A 12,969-nucleotide genomic window follows, 5' to 3' on the forward strand; every position below is an offset into this window, starting at 1 on the left:
TGCTCTATTTATTGGCAAAAACTATTACACAATCTTCTGGAGCCTATGTACAGCTTAAGTCCAAAAAATGTTAAGAATACTTCATTCCACCAGGGAATATTAGAACATCCAGGAAGAACACATTTTGTGGGGAAATTGTGACTCGCATACTCATTTTTAGCTGCTTCTAATTCTATTGACCAGACATATTTTTCTCAAAAGGCTTAAAAAAAGGGTGTTTAAAATCTGTGTATGACATATCAAATTAATGTGGAGTTCATCAGAGCTCAGTTCTGGCCCCACCTGGTTGACTATTATCAAACTAGTATCAAACCAGATAACTATGTAGATGATGCAATATGTATCTGGAGGTCCTGCTCTTTCATTAAGATCAAAGTGGCTAGCTAGGATAGCTAGGATAGTCCGTTAGAAACAGTTTTTATTGTTTGAAAAATACTTCCAAACAAGTGAAAATGCTGATGTGGACATGACCAGATTGACATTTATTTACTCACATTTCAATTATTGCAACTCATTTTTCATTTTCGTCAATAAATCCGACTTGTTTCACTTCTTCAGATTAATTTGTTTTATTAGTTTATTGTCTGCAAACCTTTCATCTGTAGTTCCACATAAATGAAACCTTCTAACTAACCAAGAGACATTTTCAGACTGTTTTTTTGTTACAAAGAGAAAAGATGCATGTTTTTTTTTTATTTTCCCCAAAAGTTTTCAAAATTTCCTCCAATTCTACGTTACTAAGAGGGGAGATGAAGAGATGCCGTTACCTGGGGGCTCTTGGCAGATTGCTGCAGTTCCTTAAACATTTCCAGTACAGTTCTCTGCTTTAGCACTTTGGTTTTCTTTTTGGGAACCAGACTGTATGTTCCCATCCTCCTCTTCTTTTTCCGAGATGACAATCCTGACGAGAATGCCCCTACATGACCGCAGAACAACATTTAAAGTGATGCACCTAGGACTCCTCTAAGACGTCAGTCTCAGCTGTCACCTGAGTGCGTCTCACCTAGCTGGAGCTTGTAGGCAGCTGGAGAAGCCGAAGACGCAGCAGGTTCTGCAGTAACTGCTGGTGGAGTTAATGGAGCGGTTTGTTCTGAAGATGGCGTATCAGATGGATTCTGAGGTAGATGAGACCGAGCGGGAAGCTGCTGTGCGTCCGCTGCACAAATATTCTCCATTTTGGCGTTCTTTGCCTCACGCAGCTCCTTGTTAAGAAGCTGAGAAGACAGAAATGAAAAGCTGTTTCTTCACTGCACTTCATGGTTAAATTCAAAGTCTGCTACTGTCAACAAAACCAGCAGTTTTGGGTTTGTCCAGTTTTTACAGACATTTAAATATTAGAAATATGAAAAAAGACAATGTGTTTCAGGCATAATTCATTTCCAAGTTTGCAAATCATGATTCAACAGCATCCAGGAAACAAGATTTATATCCTTTTAAGCTAACAAACAATTTAAAACCAAAGAAACAATAATAAGAATTATTATTATTATTATTATAATGGAAAGGATTTTTATGCTCAAAGTGCTTACAATGTGCATCCACTATTCATTCACACCTTATTCATATTTAGTGATGGAAATGTTATATCAACAATGAGGACTTTTTCTTTCAGCTGCTGTTTATTATTTCATTCTTTAACTGATTCTATTAAAAAACATTTTTACAACATTTTTATAACATTTGTAGAAAAAGTTTTCTGCACAAATGGATTTGTCAGTAAAATCCATTTGTGCAGAAGGGTTATAAATAACCCTTAAGACCAACTCCAATGGAAATCATGTTTTGGGTGTTTATAGCATGTTTCTGGTGGCATTTTTCTCATGATGAAGGACACATATAAAGCTATTTAAATTAAAACTGCATTCTGATTATTTCTTGTTTACAATTGTAATGAATGAAAAGTAGATGAAAAAAAAAGCAGATGGGAAAAGCTCTAAATTATGACAGAAACTGAAATGTGCGTGCCACAAGTTCCCTGCTCTGCTCTATTCTGATGCATCAACTTGCAGACAAATGTACGTCTTTGTTTTCTGAGCTGGAATCTGGCTCTAAACCAGGGGTCACCAACCCTGTGCCCGCGGGCGCCAGTGCGCCCGCGAGCACCCTTGTGGCGCCCGCAGGGAATGCACCCCAAAAAATGTTTTTTATTTTTATTTTTTTTTTTTTTTTTTTTTTTTAATTGAAGCAAATATTCAACAAACAACCACGGCATATATATCAATGACAACAATATTATTTCTGAGATAAAGGTAAACAAAAAAAACAAATATGAAAACAAATATAACTTAAGAAATAATAAAGTAAGGGTCTATTACAAAAGTTTAAATATATCAAATAAATTACACAATTTCTGGGCGTTCTTATGATTCATGTAATGTAAAGATTTAGAGAATAGGTTGAGACAGTTGAGTAATCCAGATTTTTGTCAATTACTTGTAATCAAATTTTAATTGTATTCCAATTTAAAGGGTCAATGATGATTTTTTTTTGGCTTAAAGCCAATTATTAAAAAGAAGACCAAAACTTTTTTACATGAAAACATTCAAAGAAAAGATGTTCCACAGTTTCTACATCATTTCCACAAAAGACACAAAGTTCACTGTCCCAGTTAAAGCCAGAATATAAAAAAGGATTGGAAGGGTAAATATCATTTGACGGGAATGCTCCAAAAATAGCACTGCTCATGTAGCAAATCAATATATTGTGGCGATCTGGGGGTTAGCCCCGCCTTCAGCTTCTAAGACTCATGGGAAGTGGGGAATCTTGGTGTGTTAAATGGCTCACCATAAGTGAGGGAGCTGTGAGCAGAAGTGAAGTTAATGCTGTTTGGCTGGTGGTGGGTGTGCTCAAAATAAACGGACAGATATGATTGTCCGCTAACTTATGTGAGTGTCATTTTTGACAAACGGGGGTTGTATGTTACATGAGGCATGGGTAGCAGATGTCCAGTGGAGCTGCTTCTAAGTAAGAGGATGGTGAATCAAGACTTGAGCTCAACAGTAGCGGCCTGGATAGTAGGGGTGGTGATTCAGTGCTTGCTATTAGTAACTGATGCACTTTAGTTCTGCTATCGTGAAATTTATGGCAGAGTATGGAACGGCCTGAAACTTGCGAATCGGCACTCCCGCCTTTGAGAAAAAGGCGTGCGTGTGTGTGTGTGAGGAGGAGAGGGGGAGGGATAGTGGGCGCAGCTTGCGAGGTGAAACGTCGCATGGACACCGTTGCGCAACACCTGGATCATAGGGTGGCTTAAATGACTCAGCTCATTCTAATAATGTCATTCTTCACTAATTATTGCGGACATTTACAATACTTGTCTGTATTTTCCATATAAATTTCTTTTTACGGTTGTTTATTTGGTGATTACTTATAAATAAAGACAGCAGGTAATGCAGGCTAGAAAACAGCTGCGCTTTTTCAGACCATAAATAAACAAAAGATCATTTATTTATGAAAATATTGAGGATTTTGGAGGATTTTTGCTGTTGGTGTTGCACTAAATTAGAAAAATGCCAAATAATTTTGGAGTAATCCCAGTGATGAGCTCTGTGATTTAGTTTTTAATGTTTTATGAGACCTAAACATGATTTTCACAATAACAGGTTTTTAAATAATCACATCCCTCTGATATGTTTCACAAAGACACACACACACAGGACCAAAGACGCACACACAGGACCAAAGACACACACACAGGACCAGAGACTCTCACAGAACATCACACACCAAGCAGAAATGAACTTATTGCTAAAAATGATGTCAGGAGTTGAGCTCTAAGAAAATGACAAAAGAGCAAAGAAAATGGAACAATTTGATTTATTATTTCTAATTATTCATATTTCCTGGCTTTGTTTGTTCATATTTTCATCATTTGACAGAAGATATTTATAATTCTGGATTTACATTCCTGTCTGTTTTTATTCACATTTATGTTTAAAAAGTTAAAATTAAGTTAAAGTTTTAAAGGTTTAAAAGTTTAGCTTTAGTGTGTTCAATAAATATTTATCTTGTTTGGCTGCAACTTAAAGTGTGTTTTGGATTTAGGCCCCCTCTGCAACTGACTTTAAACCCCCCTGTAATACGAGTCTAGAAAATTCATGCACGTTTTTGTGTGTAAAATGAGGAAATAAAAATGGGTCACACAAAAGGAAGTACTCAGATTGTGTTTTGTTTTTTCGTTGTTTTGTTTTTTTGTTTTTTTTTTTTGGGGGGGGGGGCGGGGGGGCTAGGGTTTTTTTAGTTGCGCCCTTCATACCACTTATTGCCCATGAAATAGGCCCTCGGTCTCAAAAAGGTTGGTGACCCCTGCTCTAAACTGTACAGCTGGATGGCTGCAATATTACTCACCATGTTTGTTGCACCGCTAACGAAGTTGTGAGAGGCTGTAAGCTAGCAAGGGAGAATGAAAACAAAGGGATGATGGGATATCTGCGGAGATTAACTTCCGCACACAACTCAGTGGCAAATTTCTAATGTACTACTGCCACTCTGCACAAACTTTGTCCAAGAAAATTAACAGGTTTTTTTGTTAGTTTTTTTTTGCCTAAAAATGGCATAATCTAAATGAAATATATTAAATCAAAAGAAGATTGGAGTTGGACTTGAAAGCAAACACTTTAAAAACACATTTTAAACTTAGAAAGTAGAATGGTTTTCAATCTAAAACAGAAATCAATTCATTTCCAAATAGTTTACACAAGGGTTGCCACGATTCACTCTTCCAATTTATCGGTTCAAACCTTGATTTTTGGGTCATGATTTGGTTTTGGTTCCATATATGATTTGTGTTTTACAAAATAACAAAAGACAAAAAAATTAGGAAAAATCTTTTTTTTTCTTTTTTTGTGATGCATTAATAAATCTCCCTTTTTAAAATCTCCCAACTAAAAATGCATTAACTTATCTGCCAAGTAAAGGCAGGCATAAAACAGGCAGTCACAAAAAAGCCTGATGCACCTGACTAGACTCAGCTTTATTTTGAAGGGCATTGAAGCAGCTGAGAAGAAACTTTTTGGGGCGGTAGTGGCTTAGGCGGTTGAGCCGGTTGGCCAATGTGAACGGTTGTTGTGTCCTTGGGCAGGACACTTCACCCTCCCTGCCTTCGGTGCAGCTCCCCTGGTGTGTGAATGTGCATGAATGTCCTGGTGATGGTCAGAGGGTATTGGTTTGTACTGGCAGCCACGCCTCCGTCAGTCTGCACCAGGGCAGCTGTGGCTACATCAGTGGTTACCATTAGCAAGTATGAACGAGGAGCGAATGAATAATGGACACATTGTAAGCGCTTTGAGCATCTGAAAAAGCGTCCGAATGCTTTAAGCATTCAATCCAGTGTTTTCCTGTTTGTCTTTCTTTATTATAGTATCTTCTGCCATTTTTTGCCGCTTACCTCCTTCTACAATTTTTCAGATATTTTAATCATTCAACTAATGAAATGTTCTGCTCTTTCAGCTTTTTCCAGCTATGACTTTTGGTCCTTCAAATCTTTTAACTTTTCTAGATATTCCAGGATTTTTGCCTCCATTGACACACATGGGGAATCCTTGGTGCAGAAACACACCAGGTCAATCAAGACTGGCATTTTTCACAAAAATATCATTTTTGTTATTGTGCTGTTTTCACTTTATTTATGATTACCTTTGATCATGTCTTTGTTTCTTTATTTTTTGGCAATTTATTACCCTTTGAGTTTCATTTTCATTCAGAAATATAGCATTGAACCCTGTTTTTCTTCTGGGCTAATATAGTATCTTCCGCCATTTTTTGGCGTTTAACTCCTAATCTTTTTTAACCATTCAACTATTAAAATGTGTAGCTCTTTCAGTTTTTGCAGTTATGACTTGTGATCCATCAAATCCTTGAACATTTTTTAAAGATTTTCCAGGATTATATTGATTACATGTCCTGTCCACTGTATCTGCTTGGTGATGTCATGGCATGGCGTGTTGGCTGTGATGCACAAGGTCGCCAATTCAACACCTGGCGCAGGCAATTTTCACAAAGATATCTTTTTTTGTTATTGTGCTGTTTTTCCTTTATTTATGGTAAACTTTAATCATTTCTTCCTTTATTTGTTGCCAATTATTACCCTTTAAGTTTCATTTTCGTTCAGGAATATAGCATTCAACCCTGCATTTTCTTCTGGAAAAGCAGCTCCTTCTAGTTATTTTTATTATTATCAATAAAAGACAGATAGATTGGTAAAATAGGGCTAGATGGCAATTTTAATGTCAAAATTGTTTCAATGTAATGCAGTTTGATGTTTTTCTTTCTTTGTGGGACAGGCACATCCTAAGACAGCTATGCCTGGACTCACCTGGCTCCTTCTCATAAATAGATTTACTAGCACTTTAATAAAAAGCTTTAAAAGCATTAAGACTGTGCTGCTCGCTCAGAATCATATCTAATGGTGTCTGATTAAGTTTTTGGATTACGTCACATTAGTGGGGAGTTTCATTCTAAAACCTCGGGCTCAGCAAAAAACATAAAGTCTTACTTGTTAGACAAAGCCACAGATTTCAGGGTTACCTTCTGTGCCGGGCTGACAGCAGGTCTGGACATGGTTTTACGTGCTCTGTGTACGGTAGCAGGACCTGAAGGTGAGGTGGGACTGGAAACTGTGCCATTTTTAATGTCCGACGTTCCCTGCCCTGTTGTGGTCCCCGTACCAGTGGCAGTCCTTAAAGCGCCTGGGTCCCGCCCACACCCCGATAGCGCAGTAGGGGCAGGTTTGGCTATGGGTCCCCCTCCTGCCTGGCCCAAAGGTGACCAGCTAGTCCTGTGAGGGGAAACTCCTGAAGCAGGGTTCACTGCAGCTGCGCTGCCGTCCTGCTGCTGCTGCTTTGCCAGAATGAATCCATTGCTTCCAGTGACAGAACCGTGGGGTGGCTCCGTGTCAGACATACCATTCTCATTCACCAACAGTGCAGTCTTATTGTTGCTAATTGTCAGGTTCTTGTGCCTTGTGTCGTCAAACTCATTGCCATTGAGCATCGCCTCTGTGCCTGGAGGGGACATCCTGCCTGGTACCTCCTCAACTCCACCTGAGCATGAAACCCAAAAGCATGAGGCAAAAATTAGTCACTAAATTACAAAAATGAACATGACGTGTTCAAGTGTTTTTGATGTGGTACCTGACATTTCTTCTCCATCGCTTGCTGGATCCAGTTCCTCTTTCGTTGAGGACCCAGACCGATCCACGGCTAGACCAGCGGGCTGGCGGAAGAAAGTACAAGTACATGAAGTAAGAAAGTACATGAAGCGAAAAACCTGCATTTACCACTGGAATATTATTTACATGTTTGTGAATTATGAATTGATTGCTTAGCAAGTAGCTTGCACAAACCAGACCTGAACATACTGAATATACAGCATAACAACAGAAAAAACTATTTAAAAAAAAAAAAAAAAAAAATCAAGAAATTCCACTGAAGCAATAACACAATTTCAGCTCATTGTACAGACTTTAAGCTTTTCTTTTATTTAAAAACGTTATGTAAAACAAACATCTGTGAAGTGGTGGGGGATAAAAGATAATAGTTAGACAAAGACAGCTCTGCACAAGTTCATTGCTTGTCTTTAAGTCTGAAAAACCACCTAGTAGAAACGTAGAGGCAAGAAAAACTCAACCACCCACTGATCAGCAAACCCGGGCCTTCCAGAGGCCCCAGAGGACTGGGGAGGCCCGGGTAACTCACTGGTGCTTTCTTTAAGGCTTTGCCTCCCAAAGCCAGCCGCCTCTTCAAAAACTATTCCATCTTCGGCAGCCTTTCAGTTGAAACTTCAAAGAAACACTGACCTATTTCAGATGATCAGACGCACGTTCAGCCCCTCATTCCCAGCAGTGTAAAATGTTAACTGGGCGCAGGGGTCATATTTAGCTAGAACTAAAAATCAGCCTATAAATCAGATTTTCCCCATAAAATGCAACATTTTTCATTTCAAACAAGAGAACTAAAATAAAAGAAAGCCAGTTGAAGAATCTGCACATTCACCAACCAAACTCCCAACTCAAGGATCCATCAGGACACAACCCAAATCACTCTTTGAACAAATTCTAGCAAGCACTTTGTCTAAAAAGCTAACAGATTTGGCCTACTGCTTCCCTGCAAGCACAGGAGTGGAGGATGTTTGCCAAAGACCGACCGGTCTGGGACAGTCCTGCCTGGTGCAGCATCTACAGGAAGGAGCGGTGTGCACATGAGGAGAAGAAGAAGCCTTTGGGTCCCGCATTTCACACATTGGAAAGCCAGTTGGGAAAATCAAAATACTGCAACACCAGTCTCTTCTCTCCCCCTAGTGGTGAAAGGTGGAACGCTCACAAAGGAGACAGAGCAGAGAGGGGGGAAGGGAGGCAGAGAAGGCTGTCTGCAGATCTCCGCCATTTCGCAACCAGACTGTTTACTGACATAGCGCGGCCATTGCAGCAGGTTTCCACTAGAGGGGGATTGGAAGGGCCTGGAGGCCTGTGGATGGGAACATGGAAGCTGCTGTACCGAGCACCAAATGTGAAGCCAAAGCTGTGAGAGCTGCCCAGGTCTTTCCAATGGATCAGCAAATGTGACATCAAAGAAAAATCAGAAAAACTGCAAATCCAATGGTTAAGAACTACATTTTAATGTAAACCCTACTTTTCATTTCATGAAGATGATCTACCCCCTTTATGTCAATCACCATGCCATTCTAAAGGCCTTCAATTATTTGAGCAGCCTAGTCTTTTGCTATGCCTACAATATCATGTTAGCTGTGAAGGCCTGGGCGTTCATACTGATGTGACCTATCTTTAGATCTGTTCCAAGAAACCTTAAAAGAAGTCAGAGCTGTTGAAACACAGAGCAGAACTGCATTTCACAGTAAACTCTTACCCTGCAAGGTTCAGACACTGAGAGTCAACGCCCAAAAGACAGGCAATCATCTACCGTTTTTCTCTCAGGCATTAAACTCATCAGTTTGGAGACGCTTGATACAAGGACACGACTTCCTACGTCTCCGGGAAACTGATACTGCTCAGTTGCTGTCCAGCCAAACACCAAATACGTTCCCTTTGTCTTGCAAATGCCCCTTGAATGTATCTGTGTGCTGGGTATTGTTCTGAAGAAATGAAAGATTGCTTTTCCAAATATAAAAGAAAGAGCCAGAAGGAAAAGAAAACACTCTAAAGCTGCTGCCTGTGCGGTCACAAAAGCTGCCGTTTTTCCCGTCACGTCTCCTCTCCAGTTCACCTCAGGCCAACTCCAAGACCACTGGCAGGGAAAACGTCCAGCCGACATCATCAACACTACCCTAATTTGCAAACAAACCAAAAGGTTGAATACAAAGAATCAAACAGCAGCATGGTGATGATTTAAGAACGGTGACAAGTCAAAGCCTTAAACATGACCAACATTTGACAGCAGCTTTCATCTCAATTGATTTACAAGAGAGACACACATTAAAGAGGGAATGCAGGTTTTAGCGTCTCTTAGGAACATGTACACCGGGTGAGTGAGGGCTCCGGCAGCCATCTCCAACCAAACAGCAGGTCTGTTCCGATTAAATATACTTTTCGTATCTACAGCCGTATGTGCACACATGTTCTCCTGATGACAGCTCCGGAGCTGCACATGCATCACCTCCACAGGGGCCTCATTACATACACTCAACTGAGAGCAAAGAAGGTGAGAGTGACAAAGAAGTCAGGATTTGTATTCTGGAAATCAAAGCCGATTCCAGATCTCCAGTGGATGGGACTCCTCTTACCATGTCACAGAGCAAACACAGGTGTGTCAATGCATTAGGAGCTTCCTGTAAAATCACCTCTTTTGAAACATCTGCACTGCCATCACTCACAATTATTAGCTACATAGAGTACGTCCTTCCACGCCAAGAATCAAAGGCAGTTTTTGCTTCTAAATGCATTTTACACACAAACACTGAATTGCATGATTTGTTCAGAATATGACCAAATGGAGAAGTCAATGAAGTGTATTATCCTCCTTAGCTCATCATAAACAAACCAAGAATGAAGAGCATTAAGCTAGCATGTCTTTTTTCCCCCCTATGTGCCTACAGGAAGCATCATACCTGCTTTCTTCTCATGGCCTCCATTGAGAAGAAGGCGGCGTCAAAGAGAGAGAGAGTGAGTGACGAAGAGTGTGTGGGTTTGAAGAACGGCAGAGGAAGAGAGTGCCAGAATGCCTCCAACAGATTGCTCTTCTTTTCCTTTTCTTTCCCCGCATGCACATTTACCTCACTGGTCATGTGACCTAATGGCTCCCTCTGTCGGTCCTCCTCTCTGAGTGTCTCCACAGAGCATGCTCAGTCAGTTTCCCAACCCAATCCTTGTTGTTAAACTCAAAGTCCTCATAGACACTGAAGGCACCAAGGACAATTCCAACACCTAAGCACGGTGAGTACTTGAGATGCCTTTAAAACCCCACACAATCAATGAATAAGCATATTTATATGTGACTCATCAGACCAACACTCATTCTGCCGATACATGAAGTTCAGCTTTGTGTGCTTCAAAAACTCATCTTTAATCTACATCCCCTCTTTGTGTGTTATTGTGTTCACGTTGTGCTTTATCGGTTTAGGGCAGAAAACACTTCTATACCAAAAACCAGCACCAAACATAAAGAGCAGAAGATTAAAAGCTGTGGTCATCAGTGGAACTGCTGCCAACATTAAACTTCTCAACAGGAGTCTTCTATCTCCAATAAGCCTTAGACCAATAAATGACCTCGCTTCAGGCCAAACAACACAAAAGCACAGATTTAATATTCAATTTTCCCATCAAAATCTGAGTTGTCAAAACATCCAAACATCAATAGGAAAAAATACCACATCTTACATCAAGACTTCAAATTTTCGACTGAAATTACTGCGCATTTAGCAACTTCAACAGCTGACAGAAAATCTGTAAGAATTTCTAACCCTTTGATGTCATAAATCAGTGTTAAAGCCAAACTGGAAGAACTGTTCCACATGGTTCAAAAGACAAAAAGGCTCCCCCCTCAGGTGATATGCTAGGGGAGACTGGAATGCAGATCGAGAAATTCCGGCTGCTTCTTTTGTATCATACCTTAACAATGACAAGTCTGTTCTAAATTACCAGAGTATGTTTGTACACCATGAGCAATACAACACGCAAAGGCCACAATGGCAGGCCATTTCCACAATGCAAACAGAAGAGAAATAACCTCTGCAATGCTACAGTGTAAACACAGATTATCTATTACATTACAATTGTTTGACGGCACATATTCTTTTCATTAATTTTTAATAATTTTAGTGCACACATAAACAGCAGATCTGACCTTAACCTGAACAAAAGAGATAGAGCAGACTTCTGTCCTTGTGTAGGACGGGGCTATGCCATTTCATCAAGTCTTTGTTCGACATGTTCATTGTTTAAACATGCATGCTAACATTATCAGCATGTTGCTGAATATACTAAGTAGCAACACCCATGTTTAGCACCAGCAAGCAAAACTTGTTGACTAACATTTTCAAACACAAATAGATTCAATTTTCTCTCGGTTATCATTGAACTAATAAACAATCTTATTTGCAACAATTGATCTGCAGTCTCACCACAATCTTGTGCATTTTTTGACATCATTGAGGCACAAAAAATGTAAAGTTTCAGCTTTTTTTGTCAACTAATTTAGTTGAAAATTTGCCCAGGTAGTTGTTTTTTGCTCCAGTTTATTAAAATGCTATTTCATGTCAACCTAATAAAAACCACATAAAAGGACCTTCTTACTAAATTGTAATTCATAAAAAAATTTTTTTTTTGCTTGTGCAAGAGCAAGCTTTGAACAAATATATAATTACAACATGCTTAATTAATTTGAGACAAAAAAGAACAACATTTTATTCATGTTTATAAGTTCAGTTGTTTTATTAGTTGTTCTTTCATTTAAATAAAGAAGGTTTTATTTAATTTTGGGCGAGTAAATTGTTTAATTTTAGTTAAATGCGTTTCCTGGCCACTTAACCTTAATCCTGTTTATTTTATTTTGTTATTACTTATATTTAAACTTAACTTCAAATTTTACAAGAGTGAATAAAGTCCAAAATAGAATTTGTCCTTTAATCAGGAAGATCAAAAGAAACGCATTAAGAGATAAACACCTTAAAATTGTTAGATTATTTGCTAGCTTTCAAGTAGACCAGGGTTCATTTATTCGGCCCACACCAAACTTGCGACAAGCCTCACACTTACTAAACACAATCGACTGTATGAAAAAGAAACCACTGAGGACCAAAAGTGCCAATGTGGATGCAAACTGAGCTAGAAGACAAAAAAACAAATCCATGTGCAATCGACCTCGACCTAAGACAACACCACAGGCAACTTTCCGTGTTCACCACCTCGTCATACATTACCAAATATGTAGAACATTTATCTATCAAAATCGGTGCCGGTACGCTATAAACTCGATGAATTTATGCTACTTCAACGGACATTGCTTACAAACAAACCACCACACACAAAGACTCACAATTTTTTTCAGCAGACCTCTGGCAAAGTAAATGAAACACACACGAAAAACTATGACTTAAAAAACAACGCATAAAAATCTAGCTTCACTTTGCCTTTTGCTTGAATTTTGTTAGTAAAAAGCTACGTACAAACCGAGGTATTTGATGCGTGTTCAGCCTATGCTGTTCACATTAGTCAAGCAGTAAGGGGCTTCTAGATTTTCTGATCATAGAAGTCGACCTCTGATTACAGGATTGCAGGTTTGGTTCCATGTGTCAAAGTGTCCTAAAGCAAAACACTAAACCCTATGTTGCTCCTGGTAGTTATAGGTTGGCGCCTGTGTTAGGCAGTGGAGCTGCCATCAGTGTAGGAATTTGTGTGTCAATGGCTGAATGAGACTGTGGGTGTGATAAAAAGTATAAGCTATTAGGTATAAACCAGGGGTCGGCAACCCATGGCTCCGGAGCCACATGTGGCTCTTTCATCCTTCTGTTGTGGCTCCC

At 39.4% G+C, this 12,969-nt stretch overlaps 1 protein-coding gene across 3 annotated transcripts in view; it reads right to left on the bottom strand.

The window, feature by feature from the left end:
- Positions 1-12,969, bottom strand: part of ehmt1b (euchromatic histone-lysine N-methyltransferase 1b) — a 52,970-nt gene that overhangs the window by 23,333 nt on the left and 16,668 nt on the right. For 2 of the 3 annotated variants that reach the window (XR_013659290.1, XM_020707860.1), the window contains exons 1-5: positions 10,060-10,251; positions 7,131-7,212; positions 6,526-7,040; positions 1,004-1,214; positions 768-916 (exon numbers count right to left, since the gene is read on the bottom strand). Coding sequence is in view for 2 of the 3 variants with exons in the window: in XM_020707860.1 (XP_020563519.1) it covers positions 768-916; positions 1,004-1,214; positions 6,526-7,040; positions 7,131-7,212; positions 10,060-10,236 (1,134 nt within the window). In the remaining variant the exon portion in view is untranslated. Of the gene's footprint in view, positions 1-767; positions 917-1,003; positions 1,215-6,525; positions 7,041-7,130; positions 7,213-10,059; positions 10,252-12,969 lie in introns of those variants that run through there. The other variant, XM_020707861.2, reaches the window with a different exon arrangement.

The sequence above is a fragment of the Oryzias latipes genome, chromosome 12, assembly GCF_053564925.1.
Source record: "Oryzias latipes strain Hd-rR chromosome 12, Olatipes_Hd-rR_3.1".
In the NCBI taxonomy this organism is placed as follows: Eukaryota; Metazoa; Chordata; class Actinopteri; order Beloniformes; family Adrianichthyidae; genus Oryzias; species Oryzias latipes.